This window comes from Canis lupus, chromosome 1 (genome assembly GCF_048164855.1).
Source record: "Canis lupus baileyi chromosome 1, mCanLup2.hap1, whole genome shotgun sequence".
Lineage (NCBI taxonomy): Eukaryota > Metazoa > Chordata > Mammalia > Carnivora > Canidae > Canis > Canis lupus.
Genome location: NC_132838.1, coordinates 22,631,504 through 22,651,882, shown reverse-complemented (window position 1 = coordinate 22,651,882; position 20,379 = coordinate 22,631,504). Strand labels below are relative to the sequence as shown.

Genomic DNA, 20,379 nt, shown 5'->3' with positions numbered 1-20,379 from the left:
GAATTTCCAAGAATTATCACCAGTGGTTTAGTCTCTTAATACAATTTGGGCAATTGTTCTTTTTCTTCATCCAATACCACTTGAAAGTTTCTGTCACATATTATACTTCTTGGTGACTGTTCAATCACAGGTGGTATACAGTTGTTCAAACTGATAGGTTCTAAATTTCACATCAAACTCAAATCACTTGTAAAAGAGAGAGGAACCGACAGTAGATAATTTAGCGGTTATAAATAAGATCTTTAAATTCTTACAAAGAAAGCATATAAAATTTACTGGTCATCCAAAGCTCGTTGTAAACAAAATCAGTCTTCTGCATTGATGACCATGTAGAAGAAAAATAACCCAGAAGATCCTTCTAAAATTGATGAAAACAAGAGGAAAAAGCTGTTCTGCATGATTCCGCTCTTAGCACAAAGCAAATCATTTGAATATGTTTTACTGTGCCCACTGTTAGACCTATTTGCCCCTTCCCATGGTGAAGTGATCCCACTGTTATGTCTATGACAGGAGCTGAATTTCTGTTGAGAGAAAATTCAACACCTTTGGTCAGAGTGAACCTCGCAAAGATGAATCCTAAATAGAAAAACAAGAGGTCAAATTTAATTTACATGCAAGACAGTAGGAAAAGTTTTGATTATTTTAAAGAAGTATCTTTGCAGACTTTTGTCACAATTACTTCTTCTTGGAAGTACAAGAAACTATGAAGTACGTAAATGTGGAAACAAAAAGTCAGTTATAATCAGTCAATATATAATCAGCCGTGATTTGAGGCAAATGTTTTCTTCCGAATCATAGCAGTAGTAGTTTGAAAATGATAGAAAATTTACATTGAACTCTTTTTTTCCCTTTGTATAATTATAAATTAATTAGATCTAGCATTTCCTTATCTCTCTAATCTCAGCCTATCCTGTAGTTCCCTTTTTTTGCAGCCCCTTATCTCTTGTGACACATCCTAATTTTTTTCTCTAGTCTCTTCAAGGCACATGTGGCCAATAAGTTTGAAGGTAATCATGAGATTTTAGAGATTAACCACAGAGTTTAATTTTTAGGAAGGTCAGCTAGGACAGGGAGATTGTATGGGCTATGTGAAGTGAGAGCAGAGGGCATAGAAATGCTGCGTTTTGTTTTTTTTTTTTCTTTTTTCTTTTTCGTATTTTGTTAAGAACCCTGTCTATTTGTTTGCATGCATGTAGACGTGTGTGGTGGTAAAATGAACTGTTGTGAAGCCCTAGCACTGTCACCGTTCACGGAATTCTCATTTTAATCCTCGCTGCTATAACTGTGAGATATAATTGGTCCCATGCCAGCAATAAAGAAGCTGAAGCTTAGAGAGTTTCGATGACTTGTCTGTAGACATGCAGCTAGTAAGCAGCAAGGTCATGATTCGAACCCAGTTCTTAAGCACAGAGTACGTTCATCCTCTATATGTGTATGTACATGTGTGTGGGCATGTCTACGCATGCATACACAACCACACGCTCATGTTCAACAAATATTTATAAGGTTGCTGTATCTGAAATCTGTGTATGGTGATCTTCCCAGTATCAGCTTTCCCTCCCTCAGCTCTGGGAATAGCCCAAAGAGCAGCTTTCACTCCGGGGTCATCTTGTTAGCGGGAAGTCAGAGCACTAAGTCTGTGATCCTGATAGTGATTTCTGTCGGGAAACAGAGGGACGGTGCTACTTCCAGTGTCTTAGTCAGCTCGGGCTGCTGATACCAAATGCCACAGATTGGGTGGATTAAACAACAGAAATCGATTCGTCACGGTTCTAGAGGCTGGAAGGCCCAGACCAAGGTCCAGCAGAGTTGGCTTCTGCTGAGGGTGTTTCGCCTGGCTTGCAGACAGGTGTCTTCTTGCTGCGTCCTCCTCACATGGCAGAGGGAGAGCTGGCTCTCTCAAGTCTCTTCCCATCAAGCCTTTTAGAGTTTCTCACGGAAGCATTGATAAAAACCCCTGTTTGGGGCTGCAGTGGAGGATAGCTGGGACTATAGGATGTGACCAATTTTCAGAAGCGATGATCAGATCAACCTTCTAATCTTAAAGGATTGTTTTACATCCTTCTGTTTAACCCCCAAATGTTGTTCTCCATTTTGAGGTGTCCACGTGTAAAAAGTAGTAATCCTTCGCATGAGCACAAATGACCACACACAAGGTCCTATGTGTTTCTATGTCTGCCCACTGGGGCATCGGAGTAGGTGCTGGGGCCATGTCATGGTACCGTAAGGAGGGCAGGAACCTTTATGAGATGGTCAGTGTCATCGCTGAGATGAATCAGGAAGGAAATGCTTGCGTCAAGCACTCTCAAGAGTCTTTCACTCTCCATAGCTGGCAGAGGGGTGATCTGAAACATCAAGGAGGGGATTCTTGGGTGGCTCAGCAGGTTAGCGCCTGCCTTCAGCCCAGGGCATGATCCTGGAGTCCCAGGATCCAGTCCCACGTCGGGCTCCCTGCGTGGAGCCTGCTTCTCCCTCTGCCTGTGTCTCTGCCTCACTCTCTCTATTATTCTCATGAATAAATACATCTTTTAAATAGAGAAATAAATAATAATAATAATAATAATAATAATAATAATAATAATAAACCAACCACCAGGGCTACAAAGGAGGTGGAATTTCATGGTCCGGTTTCTAGCTCTAGATGCAGGTGGCCTGCTGAGAACTGCCCTCCCACGAGGGAGGGAGAATTAGTCACTTCTAAGTCATGGTAAGGGCTGATAATGCTCTTGGATAAGGCTCCAAGAGTGGTGGCACGGGATCCAATACCCCAGATTCTATGCTTCCTTGCCACTGTGACCTTCTGTGGGACTTTGGGCATGTGATTGACATCTCTCAGCATCCTCACCTGTAAAATGAGGACCTAAGCCCAAAATACCTTTGTTTTTTTTTTTTTTTTTCAAGATTTCAGATGATCAAACCTTAAGACGGGTGTTAGGATTTGAAAAAAAGCCCAGGCACAGCATCTTCACATAGTGCAGCATTCACGTGTTTAGCATTCCTGGGATGCGTCAGTCATTCTGTGCACTGTACGTGTGCTATTGCATCTTCATCACACCCTTCCTGATGTAGAAAATGAGACACAAAGATGCTCAAACGTGCCCAAACATTCACAGGATATAAGAGATTAAGCCAAGATACAGACCCAGGTGAACTAATTTGAGAGTCTCTGCCCTTAACCACTATATAACTGCTTGGAACGGTGAGCTAATTGGTCACTACTTTGTTATGGAGAAAGAAAAACCTAGATGGCATCACCATACTTCACCTACTTTAAAGTTCTTTGTCTTTCCTCAGTAGGGTATTCAGGCAAAGTACTTAACACTACACCTGCCATTCTACACCTCAGCAGGTTTAATCTCATGAATAAACAGAGCATTAATTACTTCCAATTTCAAGGAAATAGGGTTTTCAAGGCAGTCTAGTCAAGCTTGGAATTTAGTTAATGTAATCCAGACTTTGCAGAGTTTGGATTACAGTGGCCGGGGTGCTGTTTGAAAAATTGAAGCCTTTAGCACCTTTTGATGGGAGCTGTTTAATTGAAAATTAAAACCTCTTTTTACCCTATTATTGTGTGTAGTTTCAACTACTTTATTATTCAATTGCAGCTACACCCCTTTGAGAGAGAGCTGTTCTCGCCAATGCTTTTCTCAGGTCCAAAATTTTGCAATTCTATAAATTATGATTATGGTGTAAAAGTAGGGGTGAAAAATGAGTACGGCGCTTTTGATAAAGTGTTGAGGTGCTTCTCGTGTTCCCAGCAAGCAGTCAAGTAGCTGCCTAAATCAACCTCTCAGGAGCTTTTATGTTTCAATACATAACTTTGAAAGAAAACACATCTCAGTACTCTTAAGAATTGATGTGATTCATAGCATAATTGTGAGTTTCTCAGACCCAAAAGATAGACGTTTTTGTTAACAAGCCCTCAAAAAGATTTCTTAAACAAGGTGGATTTTTTTTGTGTGTTTTTTTTTGTTGTTGTTGTTGTTTTTTTGGTAAGAACCACTCTGTTGTTTAACGTCCTTCTTTGCTATAGACATTAGCCAGATACCAGGTTCCTGGCTTTATTTTCTGCCCAAGACTGTTAGACCCGGGCTCGGCCTCCTTAGTTCTTTCCAAAACAGATGGCTCACTGGTGCCAATGGAATAGTCAGTTCTTTGACATCAAGACCCCAACTGTTCTTCTCTAGCCTCAAGACTAGTCCATCCCTCCACATACATCACAGCCTATTAGCAAAAATGTATCAATCACTCTGGGAAAGGCGCTTTTTCCCAACTCCATGCTCTAACTGGTACCATCCTCTTAGCTTTCGCAGTACTTTCTCCCTTTCTCAACTGAGTCAGGTCTTCATTTCTTAAGATTCCCTTTCCCATCCTGTTTTGCTTTTTTCCAAGAACGCTTTCTCACCTTTCCAATCTTTTCTTCTTCTGTATGTACATAACAACCAACTTATTCCTTGCTCACTGTTCTTCATTTCTTTTAGTTTGCTGTTTATATTCCCAACCTCTGGGCCAGGTTGTAAGTTCCTTGATGGCAGAGCACTGGTCTGATTCACACTGTTATCCCCACCTCCCAGTCTCTAATTGAGAACCTGTCATATTGTAGTTGCCCAGTAAGCAGTTGTTGAACTGAATTATGACACATATCTTTGAGGAAATAGTCACAGGATAATCTGGAAAGAAAGACTTTTCCATCTGACCAAAAGTATTGTTTGGAGACCTAAAAGCAATAGTGCCCAGGGCTGAGGATATTGTGTATGTTACTGATCTTCAGGAGGATGTTAATATTTTTCCAATAAGGTAAAAATGTCTTCAATATTCATCTATTAAATTAAAGCTAGACAGGAGAACAAGTTCTCTTTGATTCAGGAAATGGTGGTCACATTTGTAGATGATTCTGACCTCCTGTGCACTTTCTTTGATCTCTACCCTGTCGTTTCTTGTTAGCAGAAAATTTAGTTTTCTTGCATTTCTCCGGCTGCTTATATTTCTAAATACAGAAAGGAGAAAAAAATCAAAACTACTGGGTGTGGATAAGTTTTTCAAATTTCAAACGTGAAGTATGAAAGGAATAGGACTCACTTATGATAGCTTGCTGGGTGTGGCGAAGCATAAGAAAGAAGTACAGTTCCAGGGATCCATTTTCAAGAAGTGTGCAATGTGTTTAGGAGGAGTATATAAATACTCCCAGCCCAACATTAAAAATATTAAATGTGAGGGATCCCTGGGTGACTCAGTGGTTTAGCGCCTGCCCTTGGCCCAGGTCATGATCTTGTAGTCCCGAGACCGAGTCCCATGTTGGGCTTCCTGCATGGAGTCAGCTTCTCCCTCTGCCTGTGTTTCTGCCTCTCTCTCTCTCTCTCTCTGTGTCTCTCATGAATAAATAAATTAATTAATTAAATCTTTTTAAAAAAAATTAAATGTGAAATTCAGTGGTACCATCTCATATGTGTATCATTACTATAGAGTTTTGGATGGGCAGTCACTATTGGTAATTAGCAGAAAAGACTTCTTACACCCAAGACTGGACTTTTAATATATGAGTAGAACTTGATTCAACACAAGTGATTGTGGAGGGAAAGATTACTTGAACCTTTACTTAGAGAAATCCTAGAGTTAGAAAATTAAGATGCCAAGAAGCTGTTCAAAGAGTGAGGTTTGCAAGATGTATTCAGAGGACAGTTAGGGTACCTCTGTGCAGAATAATGCACAATGATAGAGAGAGGGGGAGGGAGAGAGGGGGAGAGAGAGCGAGGTGAATTTGTGAAGCTTTTGCTCTTTCCCTCTGCTCTAACACAGCAGTTCTCTGGCTTTCCGACTTTTCAGCACGTAAGTATCTACTATCGACACTGGCCACTGAGGATCAGCATGGATCACCTGGATCCAGAACCTGCAAACCCCATTCACTCTTGCCTGCTGATTCCAATCATATCTTGCTTCCCTGGGGGAAGGAGGGCGTGAGAGTGTGGGACAGGGAGGAAAGGACGATGTGGACTAGGAATAGGGCCTAAGTATCCCTGATCTTAGAAGAGTTTTCCTAGCCTTTCTTGACCACTTCTGCTATGCCCTTTCCGAACTCTCACCTTTACTGGTCCCAGTGCTCAGCATGTTACAAACTGAACTATTTCCTTTTCCTTCCAAAGTCTGTGGTGTTCTGTGTCTTCTTGAAAATGAAGCTACTACTTCAAGTCACACTCCTACATCTAAACCTTCACACTCACACACCAGGATCAATTCTGAGAGATGCTCGAATTTCTGTCCAACTCTCTCCCCAGTCCTTCTTTTATTTATGAATTCACCCACTAATGGTAAAATCATCATCATCAGAGTCAGACCTATTCGGCCACTTAAAATGAGTATACTCGTTAGTCTTTCCAAGCCATAGTTTACTCACCTATAAAATGGAACTAATAATGTCTGCCTTGTGGATTCATAATTAATATTATTCTCGTGCTACTTATTATAGCAGTCTCTCATAATTTATTCTTCACACTCAGCCACAGTGCTCTTTCTAAAGTACATATTTAATTGAGTCCCTTTTCCGCATAAAATACCTGCAATAGACCTCTGTGTTCTGCAAGATAAATTCTAGACTCTTTGGTAGAACATCTAGGGAGTTTTATTATTTCATGTCTGTTTGTCTTTCAAAGCTTCCCCACTCACTCTTTCTACCTGACCTACTTATCTTTTAATCCTCAACTCAGATGTCACCCCTGAAAAGTCTTTCATCATTTTACTAAGCATAAATGGTCAATCATCCTGTTTTTCCATTGTGGTACCTACTTATAGTATTTTTTAAACTTTCAGCTATTATTCAGTTATTATTATCCAACATTTCCCCCTCTCACTAATTATTTTAAAGATTTTATTTTATTTTTTTATCCATGAGAGACACAGAGAGAGAGAGAGAGAGAGAGAATGAGAGAGAGAGGCAGAGACACAGGCAGAGGGAGAAGCAGGCTCCCTGCAAGGAGCCCGATGTGGGACTAGATCCTGAAATTCTGGGATCACGCCCTGAGCTGAAGGCAGATGCTCAGCCTCTGAGCCACCAGGCGTCCCTCCCCCTTCACTAATTTAAGAGCCTTTGCAACAGTCATTTTAAATCTCCAGTAGTTAGAACAGTGGACCCATTCAATACATTTGTTGACTAGTTGGATGTAGCATGAGCTGATAAATAAATGAAAAACTTGTATACTCCAACAGTGTCATTATTTATATGTACTAGCAGTGCAACTCCTGTGACCCAGATATTCTAGTGTTTTCATACTGTAGTTGCAACGTCTTGACATACAGCCATTTGGAGAAGACAAAGCTTTTGTGCTCTTTTGTTCCCTCTCCTTGCATTGCTTGGCAATTTCACTCAGACACAAACATATCTCACACCGCTTTTGGGATAAGCTTGTTGATATTCAGGTAATGGAGACTTTCATGATCACTCAGTGGCTTTTGAGAACAGTTGTTCCTTTATAATCCATGGAAGATTCTTCTTCATCCTCCATGTTTTAGTCTGGTTAATGAGATAGCCCTTGGGAAGATACAGTCATTCCAGAAGAGTGCCCATGTTTAGGGAAACAAGAGGCTTTTTAGGTTTTAATAAAGAAAGGCTACACCTAAAAGTGGTATCTTAGACTCATATACTGGTCATTATTACAGATACAGTATGGGCAAGAATACGTGCAAGGAGGGAGGAGAAAACCCCACAATCACCGTATCATTAATATGCATGTGTGTATTTTTTTTCTTTTCTTCTCATCGGCTGATATCTATCATCATGTCAGGAATCCAGGTATCAGTTAGTGTGGCGTAGTGCTGCTTTACTCTGGTGTTTGCAAAGTAAGAAGAGTGCAATGTTTGCAAACTTTTTTCCTACCTTAAGACATTTCCCAGGCAACTCTTCTCCACCTGCCAGTTGTCACACTGCAAAAAAACTACACATCTCCTTCAGGAAGTCAGGCCCTAAAATCAAACTGATGTTAACCAAGAGCCAGGAATTAGTGGTTCATTTATTTAAATTATTTGCATCCATAATGACTATAATTTCCATTTTGTCCAGCAGTGTCTTGATTAATACCCAGATTCAGGCAAAATTGATAATAGCATCCTCTTTCATTCTTAAAGTGGCCTGATTTTCATAACTACATGGTCACCCAATTCATGATGTTTGTCTGTGAAAAAAATCTTAGATTTTAGATTGATCTCTAAGGATTTTAAAACTGAATTTGCTTTTCACTGTAGTCTATTCTGTCCATATTTTATTGCATAAAGTTAGAAGTTGGAGCTCTAAAAAAAAGATGTCCTTCTCATGGTCAAGGAAAAAGATGAATAATCACATATTTGGTTCTCTTGCATTGTTCTACTCAGAGTAGGTCACCAAATACATTCCCATTCTCAAAAATTATTGCTCTTAGACTTGCCACGGGTGACAAATATAAGGAGATATTTTGAAGGAAGGAAAGCAAAGAGGATTTGTTGAGCACCAAGCCTCAATATGCGGCAGGCATGTTAGCTTCCCTTACATATGAAGTAGTTAATGCTCTATTTTCTTTCAATCAATGAGTTTTCTTTCATGTTTACTTGAAAACCATGTGTTGAGGAGAGCTCATTAATTCTTTTCCATTAATATATGTTTGAAATAACCTAGACATGAGTTATGATTTCACTTCCTGGCTTTTAGATATCCTGATGCCTTTGTTCAAAGTCAGCAGGATTATCAACTGCATGATAAATTGATCACTTAGACACTTTTCCAGTCTCTGAAAAATCATCTGCTTCAAAATAGATCTCCACATGATCTGTGTATTGGACCGTAAAACTGTATTCAGGTGTCATTAATAGATATCCTTTATCCACTGGTACGCAGGACACAAAATCAATTCAATTTCCATCATTATCACCAGAATTATTTTCAGAGAACCAATTCTACGATCAAGAAGATACCTCAGTGCTTTGCATCCTTGGGAGATTGTATATTGAATGTTTGTTAGATGACCAGTCTGTTCATTTGATTTAGATTATGGACCATATGTTTTCCTCAGGATTGATTGTGTGGGTGCCATTCTGGAGGACCCTTTCTTATCCCCACTCAGGAAAGATAAATTAAAGAATAGATCAGAACTACTACATCCAGTTTTCTCCATGTCCTCAGTAAATTAATTTTTCATTAACTCCTCCCTGAACTTGTAAACATCTACTCAGAAAAACCACACTCTAGAAATCTCAGTTGAATTCATCTTTGTTAGGTGCTGATAAATTATTTTTATCCCGAGAATTATACTCCAACTGTCCATGACTGCTAAAAGTATGGACTTTAATGTAAACATTAGTGTTTCCTTTTACGCAAACACACATACACCACATAGTGATATGTAAGGACAAGAACATGGAAAACAACTTGTATAATAATTATAACTTAAGATCTTGTTCATATTAATAATATAACATTGAGCATTCTCACTCACGTTAGTCACTTATCAAGCATTGAGAACACGGTATACATGTCACTTTGGTGAACACCAAGAAATATCACGATAAGCACACTTCCTACAGGAAGATCACAGGAGTTGCACTGCTGGTATGTATAAATAATGACACTGTTGGAGCACAGAATTTTTTCATATTACCTCTGTCCACTTTTCCCTTTAATCCAGAGAACAAACGGTAGGGAAATCATGGAGGCTTCAAATTTTGCCCAAGGGAGCATATGTCTTTTGCCAAGAAAAAAAAAAAAAAGAAAAAGAAAAAGAAAAAGAAAAAGAAAAAGAAAAAAAAAGGAAGTCTCCTAATGAGAACTGTCCTTTAAATAAAATATAAAGGTTTACTCTTTAAATGACTTCATACTTTATAATATTGTAAAAATGCAAATCAAGGGGAGGAACATGAAATTTCTGTTTTGATCATATCTAATAGGTACCTATACAAAATAAATTTAGAAATATATAAATAATTTCTAGTAACTCTAAAATAGTTATACACTTCCTTTTTTCAAAGTTAACCATGGATTCATTTTTTTAAAATACTTTATTTATTTATTCATTAGAGACAGAGACACAGGCAGAGGGAGAAGCAGGTTCCCTGCGGGGTTCCCAATGTGGAACTGGATCCCAGGACCCCAGGATCACGCCCTGAGTCCAAGGCAGAGGCTCAACCACCGAGCCACCCAGGCAACCCAGATTCATTTGTTTTCTTGTACTTTCTGAAAGTGCCATTTCCTGGTTTCAAATCCTAAGGAAAAGTAGAAAATATGTTTTAATTATCAAAAATTTCTGGAAGAAGTGAGTTCTGGAAAAGTGATTTCTGGATGAAATTGTCTGGATAAAATACCTAGTTGGTTAAACGATATATGAATTTATTTAGCATCTTGAATCCTTTCCTCACTCTCATTTCTATTACTAAGAAAATATGGGTACACAGTAACACAAGAATTCTTCAGGTTCTGCAGAATATAATATTTTACTCACAAAGCACATTCTGATTACTGTCACATAATGTCTTGTTACTACTAATTCTATAAAAAAGACAAAAAGAAAAACTGCCCATTCCCACCTTTTTGAACCATGTTGAGTTTTATTTGAATACAAAAAAGCCAGTACTCATTGAAATTTATTACATTATTTCTACAAATGTTATATGTAAATGTGATAAATTTGGGGGGAAATTTTTAATTTCGAAAAATGTTAGAGATTTAGTGAAGTATGCAAAGAAAATTGGGGAGTTTTAAGCTAAATATAACTTTAGAACACATAAGACTGAAAATAATGCATTATTTTTATTTGCATGTAGTTCTTTTAACAATACTGGACAAATAAAAAATATTGTAATTAAAACTAATAGTAATTTTATAGTAAAAGATAGGCTAACTTATTTTTAAATCTATAAAGTCGGCACCAATTAAGAACCATCTGCAGTGGCTTAAGATCCTATATAGGATTGAGATACAGTGAACCGACTCGGTCCGCCAGGGCGGGATCCTTACCTAATCCGTGTTTTTATCTTTCACTTCCCTGAGGATCTAGGACTATGTCTTGCATTTAGTAGGCCCTCACTAAATCTTGAATGAATTATTACCAACTTTATGCTCCACTAATAAAATCTGATCTGATCTCCACCTTTGGGATCAGATAGGACTTTATACTTTTGCATCAACTGACTTTTCCGTCTTGCAGAATCTCATTCATCTTCTATTTCCCTACATCAGTGCTTATGAAATTAACCAAATTAACTAAACTCTTCCAGTATTGGATCCACATCAAAAAGCCCTTAAAAAAGCTTTGAAGTGCAAGCAATGACACTCAGTGTCCTCTTTGGTCGTCAGTGTCCCCTCCTTTGACAACTTTGTGGTTCTTGCCTTAGAACAATGGGAGAGTCTTGTTTGTTTGTTTTAGTTTATTATTTCCCCACAAAGGAAGCATTCCTGGAAGTTAAAAGACATATTTTAGAGAACAGAAACATACCAGCACACAAAGTTAAAATTTTATTCTCACGTCTTTAGATGAAAAGATCCCCAGCCTCACCAATACCCCAGAAATGAATTTTGTGTTTCCTTACTGAAGTGGTTCAAGGACTCTAAATTACCATAAATCCAATCTTGCTTGCTGATGATATCACGTTTCTTTAAAGCACTTTCTGTTGGGTTGGTTAAGAGTTACTTAATTTTCTTTTGTGGTATCAATCTAATTACAGCCAACAAAAAGTGAAGCAATGTCAATACACCAGATTGTGTGGGTAGAATGGTCAAGTTTTAGGCGGCCCTCTCTTATTTAGGAAGCATTTCCAGAATTCCTTTATCTGACATAGAACTCTAACCATAGGACATCTGATTTTCTCCTACCTATTGAAATTCACAGTGTAATCAATAGCCTCGCAAAATCCAGGGGGTGCTACCCCCATAGAGCTTTACGTCTAATGTATGGATGTGCTTGTGGGCTTGTTTTTGCATCTTCTTACAAACTAGCTGGGAGACTGAGAAACTTCATTAAAAAGACATTTGTCAGGATGCTAGAGGAAAAGGAAAATCCTCCACAGAGTATTTACCTAATTTCCAGCCAATACAGGATTACTCCCACCAGGAATCATTTATTGCTTTACTGGCCTAAGTGATGGGACTGTTAGCATCTCTTTTGGCTGAGTGCTTTGCAATCTAGTTGCTTTTACGTGTGAGAAAAGCTATCTTAATATTCATACAGATTTTCTGTCTCACATCATTTCTTCCAACATAGATCTTACAATGTCCCATGGGCAAAGCTTATCCTCTGTTCATTGAAACTGCAAATGTGGGACGCCTGGGTGGCTGGGCGGTTGAGCATCTGCCTTCGGCTCAGGGCGTGATCCCAGGGTCCCACATTGGGCTCCCTGCGTGAAGCCTGCTTCTCCCTTTGTCTATGTCTCTGTCTCTCTCTCTCTGTCATGAATAAATAAATAAAATCTTTAAAAAAAAATAAAAGAAACCCCAAATATATCAGAGTCACACAAACAAGGTATTTGGGAAAAGGCTTGTCCACATTTTACTCAGCCCACCAAAATGTTTACAATTGCTGATTATTTCATTTGCTTCTCTCCTGCCTTTCCCCATAGGTAGCCTCCATCCTAATTCCTGCTTTATATACATCCACAGTTACTGGCCAGCAGATTTTAAATTTACCAATTTTTACTGAAAACAGAATATGATGTGATTGGATTAATGTAAGCATTGCTTGTTGGAAGCTCAACATCCTCACTTCAGCTCTGACTTGATACGAATTTTTAAAATGTGGAATGTATAGTCTGTTAACAAGATTTAAGTTGTCCTTTCACTACTGATTTGCAAGTAAAATGATGAGATCTTGGGAAAGTGTTAGCAAGAGGCGTGTTTGGGATGCCAAACAATGTCACAAGAGCAGGACTTGAAAGCCTTAAAGAAGAAGAAAAATAGGGACACCTGGGTGATGCAGTTTGCTAAGTGTCTGACTTGCTTCAGCTCCGGTCATGATCTCAGGGTCGTGGGATCAAGCCCTGCATTGGGCTGTATGCTCGGGGGTGGTCTGCTTGAAATTCTCTCTCCCTCTGTCCCTCTCGCTTGTGCTCTCTCTGTGTCTCTCTCTCTCTCTTAAATAAATAAACATCTTTTTTTGAAAAAGAAGAAAAATAAAATCAATGCATGTGAGCAAACGACCTATGCTATCGTGGCTAACTGCCTCAGTGGGCTTCCTTTATGTCATCCACTGATTGTAACTGCTTTCAGAAATAACTCTGAAGTGAATAAATGGAATATTATCTGTATTCTTGTATGTGTTTGCATATAAATTCAACTCCCAGATGCATTCCTATAAATTGTCAACTTAATAGATCTTCTAGAATTCAAAATCTAATAAAATAATTACAGTTCTACAAATGTACCAATAGAGAAAGGTGTTACCTATGGTGAAACACCATTAATTAAATTTGGAGGATGCTACAATTCTGGTTATTTCCCGGCTCAATTCTCTCACTGCTTTTACAACTGCTGCACACCTACTAGAAAGCAGTGTCTCCAATAATGTGATACTAAAGAAGCTTTCTTTCTTCCCTCTGTGTTTGTAAGAACTATTCAGAACGGTTATGTGTTGTGCCATAACCCCATTCTTTATTCCCCATCTAATATCTCAGTCCCAGGCACCTGTTTGTCACATACCACAAGGACTCCTCAAAACCCGGTTATAAGACAAAATGTGCTGTTCCCTTGTTGAGTAATAATGATAATTTGCCACAAAGTCATGCCAGATGGATGGACCTCTTCCAGCATGAAAGAGGGGAGCTGTGCCTCTCTAGGAGTCATGACCTGCACCCTTCTGTTCTGAGATGTTCAGTAAAGCAATGTTGAGACTCATGCCACTGCTGTACCTTCTAGGGACACTTTTTGCAAGATTAGAAGGGAAAAAAAAGAGAACAGACAACTTCTTCTTTTTTTTTTTTTTTTTTTTTTTTTTTTTTTAGGGGACGACTTTTCAAAGAGAAATTGAATTAGCTTGTTTAAAAGAGCTTATATTCATGATGGATTTTTCTCACACATAGAAAATAACATTTTCTCACAAAGTATACTGGGATTAATATTTTCAGCCTTTCTTTAAGGTGGTCAAAGTACCTCATTCAGTTGTTTGTGTGTTTTAAGATGTTCATTATTTATGTCTGTTTTCTTTCATTGTGCTTTCATGCTGTAGAGCCAATAACATTCTGATATGTTTTTCCAACAAACAGGTCGTCATGGAGATGGAGGTTTTTGGCCAGTTGATACAAATTTGATTGATAGAAGCACTCTCAATGGTAAGTCTATCAACTAGGTTCTATTGGATTCGTTATATTAATTAAATGGTTAATTCTAAAGAGTCTGAGGCAAATATTTTACTTACTAAACGTGTTAAGAGCCTCAGATCTAGAGTTTTAGTGACATAATAGAAATATAAAGTTATTAGCAAACCTGTAGCATATCCTACCAGAAGATGATACCAGTGAGAGTCAACAAGTGCCCAAAACAGAGTCAGGAAAGCTTAAGCACGGAAAATTTTATAAATGATGCAAGGTTGTTAACAATATAATATCTAGATTTTAAAGAGTTTTATGTATTTATAATGTTTCCAAAAATTCAATATTATGAGAGAGAGGTGATAGCTAAGATAGTTCCAACTAAACCCAATCGGTTTCCTAAATTGAAGTCATCGTGACCTTTTGCCTGGAGAGTTTACTCTTCAGAATCCTCTAACACCTTACTGCTAACTTTTCTTTACACTCTCAAGATTAAACATTTATTTCTGCTCATTCTGATGGGTCATTCCCATGCTTTGGCACTGACCAGACAAAGGTAATATCTGAACTGCACAGAAGCAGTGGGGTGGTGCTGGAGCTGTCTTCTAGGATCTTGTCCTTCCTTTTGCTGAAACAGAAACTATGGGAGAATGCAATGATATTAGCCAAACTCCCAAGGGACTGATGTATATATAAGTTCTTTTTATAGGTTTGTAAAAAAATTGTTGCAGTTGCTGTTGTTTGGTTTGGTTTACTATAAATATATTTCATATATTCAAAATACAAATATGAACACTTGTGTGCCCATCAGCAAAGTGAAGATATAAAATATTCAACATACGGTTGAAATCTCTCATATGTCTCTGACTTATCACATGCTCTCCACCATTTCCTCTATTCTTCCTTGATGTAACCAGGCTCCCAAATGTTGTGTTTACTATACAGATCTATATCCCTAAATGTTATATTGTTATGCATACTTATTACTTTATAGAAATGACATCATACAATATGTATCTTGTTGCAACTTGCATTCATCCTTAATTGTCTTTTTAAGACTTATCCATGTATTTACAAATATCTTTCATTTAACTTTACTGCTGTATAGTATCTTTTTTTAAATAACACAATATATGTATATAATCACTTTAGAAGATTTTCATGAGAAATTTGATTACAGAAGAGATAAATATTCATTTGAATGGTCTCCTACTAAAAAAAATCCATATGGGAAGCCAAAATTGCTATCTAAAAGTCACTTGCTGGGTGAAAAATTAGAATACGGGGGTGTTATGTGGTTATTTCCTATTATAGGCTATGATAACCTAATGCATCTATTTTCTCAAAAAGGACACAGGTGTCTATGGAGTAGACCAGATGGTCCAGTTAAAGACTCAGTATCCCCTCCTCTGGCCGGTGGTGAACTCAGGAACATATTTTTACCTGCCGACTCTTCTTTACTAATTGTCAGGCGTACGCTCCTCCACTAATAATGCACTTTACTTAACCATTCAAGTATAATCTCTTACATTTAAGCTTCCTAAATATATTCCAATCAGACCTGGCTTAGCTTATATACAGAATGCTCCTTCCACATTACTGTAATCCTCACCACTTCATATTCTCTTGTCCAAAGATCCTCTTCTCTCATTAAGTAACACTGTGTCTCCTATAGGTTTTTGAGGTTTAGACACCTGCTCTAGCTAGTACCTACTTCTGGGGGTTTCCAGGCTCTCAGATTCACAAGGGACACTTTGGAGAGCTCACAGCAGGAAGATGAGAAGAGGGATGTGTTGGTACTGAAAGCAGACCAAGAGCATGCTCCTTAAATAGGTTTAGATAGTGGTAGTTCCCTTCCCAAAACTGTGCAAGTTATATCAACTCATCCTTTTGCTTCAGATTTTATCTTAAGTCTCAACAATATGCCAAACACACTTCATGCATCCAAGCAGTCCGTTAAAAATGCTACTAAGTCCTTACTTCATGCAGGGAGCTCACTATGAGCTATGCACACAGATTGAAGACTAGCCCCCCACAGGAGCAACAAATGAAGAGGGAATATTACCCAGTTGGGTAAGGCAGAGAGATACACTCCTGGAAGATGCAAGAAAGTGAGAAAAACTCCAGGGACTTTTTGGGAGGGTAAAGGAAGATCATTGTTGAAATTGTGTGGGGGAAACAACACTGCAGTGTTTTTGGCCTTAGATAGTGAGGTTCTAGGTTTGGAGTCCATGCCAGGAACCAACATCTTCCCCTTTAGAATCATCCTGCGAAGCTGATTTTCAGATACTGTTCTACAGAGAGTTTCAAATTGGAATTCATCCACAGCTAAGGACATGACTATCTGTACTGGCACAAAATGGTGTTTTATGAAGAGACAGAGTGCCAGGGAATTAAGAGAGAGTCAGAATGGATCATTGAGAAGGAGAAAGTGTCCCTTCACCACTTCTACCGTCGACTAAGTGTGGTCACGTGTGTTAAAGGTGGAGCAAGTGGAAGCCACAGACCTAGAACAATGTCTTCTCTTAAACAGCACACACTAAAGAGCTCTAATTTTAGATAGAATCCCAAATTTGGCAACTCAAAATTCAGGAGGCCCAGTAAAATTTGAATCATTTCTAATTGCCTCTAAATATGAGAGAGAGGAAAATATTGCAAAGAATTTCTATCTCAATGTGCATCGGCATCTCAAGGTACATGTGTAAAGGCAACTAGAGATCATTGAAATTTAACTAAGCCTCCTATATTTTTCATTGCAAAATTAAATTTAAAATTTAATTTGAATTTTGAACTTAAATCCAGCAATCCTAATTTTGGATCGAGTTTAAAAGTTTGGTATTTTTTTTTAAGATTTTATTTATTTATTCATGAGAGACAGAGAGAGAGAAGCAGAGACACAGGCAGAGGGAGAAACAAGCTCCCTGTGTGGAGCCTGATGCGGGACTCGATCCCAGGACCCCGGGATCACAACCTGAGTCAGAGGCTTAACCGCTGAGCGACCCAGGCATTCCTAGAAGTTTGGTATTAACTATTTGAACTTACCTTCAAAGTAAAGTGAGGTTTCTGAAAGGAAATCCCACACCAAATTGAACATTAACAGGGAAGCCAAGAACTTTACACATGGAGTCAGACCTCAGATAAAGAGAATGGCAGTGTCAGTGATTGAGGGAAAAGCGTGTCAAAAAAAAAAAAAAAAAGCATGTCATTGTATTTCTTTTTAACATTTAAGATTCCTCATGAGAAAAATAATCGTAATTAAATTTAGTCTGATATACATTATCTCACCAGAGAAAGTCATAGAGATAAAATAAAAGAATGGCAGCCAGTGACTTTGAACCAGTTTAGATAGATTAATGCCATCACCCCTTCTCAATTTTCTGCATCACTTAATGACGTTTTAGATATTTCATGTTAAATGAATGGGATGAACAAGGCACCTGAGTCGTTCCTAGAATCCTTACTGGAATAACGAATTCTTACAGGCTACTTGACTAATTAAGGTGAATTGATAACCTCTGAGAGACATGGATGGTGGAGGGAAAATGAATGAATAGAATATTTCCCATTCTATTTTGTTAACTGACAAATGATAGTAAATATGTAATTTGACTTTAGCTTAGGTTATTATTTTTTTTTTTAGCTTAGGTTATTACAAGCAAATCAGCTAAGGCACCTTGAAAAGCCCAACCTTCCCAATCAAAGTTCTGCTAATGTCTTAGGCCTTAAGAAGGGGGTATAACTTCCAAGTCGATGTATAAATGAAGCTTGTCTGATCAACTCCACCTTCCCCAGGCTACACCAAGAAAAGCATTTTAAAATCTGAGTTTTTGAACCTCATAACCAAGGAAAATTTCATACAGCTCCTCTTAGAGTGACAGAGTTTCAAAGTTTTCCTATTTCTCCCTGCAATTCCTGGATTCATCCTTCAAAGAATTATAATAGAATAATGGCTTATTGTCAGGATACCTCAGGCTACTTGCAAATAAATTTAGACCTCACTAATCACTTTCTTTTTTTTTAAGATTTTATTTATTTATTCTTGAGAGACATAGAGAGAGTGGCAGAGACACAGGCAGAGGGAGAAGCAGGCTCCCTTCGGGGAGCTTGACACGGGACTCGATCCCAGGACTCCAGGGTCACACCCTGGGCAGAAGGCAGATGCTCAACCACTGAGCCCCCCAGGGATCCCCTCGCTTACTTTCTCTTACAGGGTGCCACTGTCTTAAAAATGCACTCTTGGAATTCAAATAAAGAAAAACAAAGCTATAGTTCATGTTTACTCTTGTAGTTGGAGGCCCTTAATTAAGCTGAGGAAACCGAAGAGGCATCCTAAATAATTTTCTGATGGCAGGTAGAATCAAAACTATTATGTGCCGATATGCTAGTATTTTACTTTTATGGTCCATTCATTTTTATGGTCCACATTCTTAAAGCGGAAAAATCTTCAACTTCTGAAAATATGATCTTGTAGTTTATATTTGTATGAATTAGAACAACAGTGGTGACAATTACTTCAGTCCTGCTTTTCTCATTGGGGAAGATAAACCACTAATTTCTTTTCGTCGGTGGTTCTTCCTGTAATTTGTGAAATCAGTAGTTTTGGCTAAGAGATCTACGATCCCTACACATATGTTGTTATATTGATCCCATCCTTTAAAAACCAAATGAAGTTTGATAGGTTCCAGTGTTCCAGACACGTGATCTGCTCTCAGTTCCCTTACAAAGAAACAGGAGCTAACTCCTAGGATGCCTTGGTGAAATATTATTTAAAAAATCAATATTATTGGGACACCTGGGCAGCCAGGGGTTGAGCATCTGCCTTTGGCTCAGGTGGTGATCCCAGAGTCCTGAAATCGAGTCCCACATCGGGTTCCCTGCGTGGAGCCTGCTTCTCCCTCTGCCTGTGTCTCTGCCTCTCTCTCTGTGTCTCTCATGAATAAATAAATAAAATCTTAAGAAAAAATCAATATTATTAATTAATTTGTAAATATTCAGAGTCATATTAGGTGTTCTGTAAAACATGACTTACGCTGTGTGTTCAGGACAAAAGGTTATGATTTGCCCCCTACTTTTGAAAACTTTTGTTTTATTATTTTCAAACCTCTATAACATTTTGACTAATCTAAATGCAGTCTGCATTAAAGGTCTTCCAAATTTGCATGAAATGATCATTCTGAGGCTGGCAAGCTATTATAAGACATTGAACCAACACCTTAATGTCAAAGGAAAAGTCCAGAAATAGAACTCTGTGTTGTTTCCCTGATAGATAATTGGAGTGGTCCAGGTTCTCAAGGCCTAGTCTACAAGAGGCTCTGCCTACCTACTATCCCACTATTATTTATGCCAAATGATTTTAAAGATCCCAGACTAATCCCGACCCCAGGTTCTAGAACGACTTTACTAGGGATTAGGAGTGTATGAATCAAGTCACTTAAAGTCTCAGGGTCTCAGTTTTTCATCTGAACATAGAAAGGGTTAAGCTAGATCAAGGTTTCTCAACCTCAGAACTATTGCCATTTGAGACTGGGTAATTCTTTGTTGTGGGGCCTGCCTAATGCAATATAGGATCCCTGGCCTTCATACACTGGATGCCAGGAGTATTTCCCCTCTACCATGTTGTAACAACCAAAATCGTCTCTAGACTTTGCCACAATTCCCCTGGGGAAGCAGAATCACTTTCCAGTTAGAAACCACTGATCTAGATCACCATCCCCCAAAGGTTGTTCCAAGGTAAATGGCTTCCATGAGAAGCTCTGAAAAAAAAAAAAAAAAAAAAAGTGTTCCAATGTCAGGTATTAGGAACCCCGTTGGGCCACTCATGTCTCCCTGGCCAGATCCTCCCTTTACCCGAACACTAGAGGTATATTAGTCTTGAAAAAGCATCTCCGTGGACTCTGTACTCTTGACTCTGTACTCTTGGTGACCTTGTCCACTCCCACCTATGTGCTAGCTCCCAGATTTACTTTTCTAACACTTCCTAGCTGCTTTTTTATAATTTGTCATAAGATCTCAAACCTAACATAGTTAAGACCGAGCTCTTGTTCTTCCCTCACTGGTCTTTCGCCTTCTCCCTCACCTCAGACATGGGACTATGGCTTAAGTCCAAACCTGACGCTTCCTCTTTTCCTC

The 20,379-nt window shown here is 38.5% G+C and overlaps 1 protein-coding gene across 7 annotated transcripts in view; it reads left to right on the top strand.

Annotated features, from left to right (window-relative positions):
• DCC (DCC netrin 1 receptor) overlaps positions 1-20,379 on the top strand; it is a 1,086,838-nt gene that overhangs the window by 988,635 nt on the left and 77,824 nt on the right. For all 7 annotated transcript variants that reach the window (XM_072822920.1, XM_072822912.1, XM_072822902.1 and 4 more), the window contains one exon: positions 14,206-14,271. In XM_072822920.1, the coding sequence (XP_072679021.1) occupies positions 14,206-14,271 (66 nt within the window). The remainder of the gene's footprint in view (positions 1-14,205; positions 14,272-20,379) is intronic.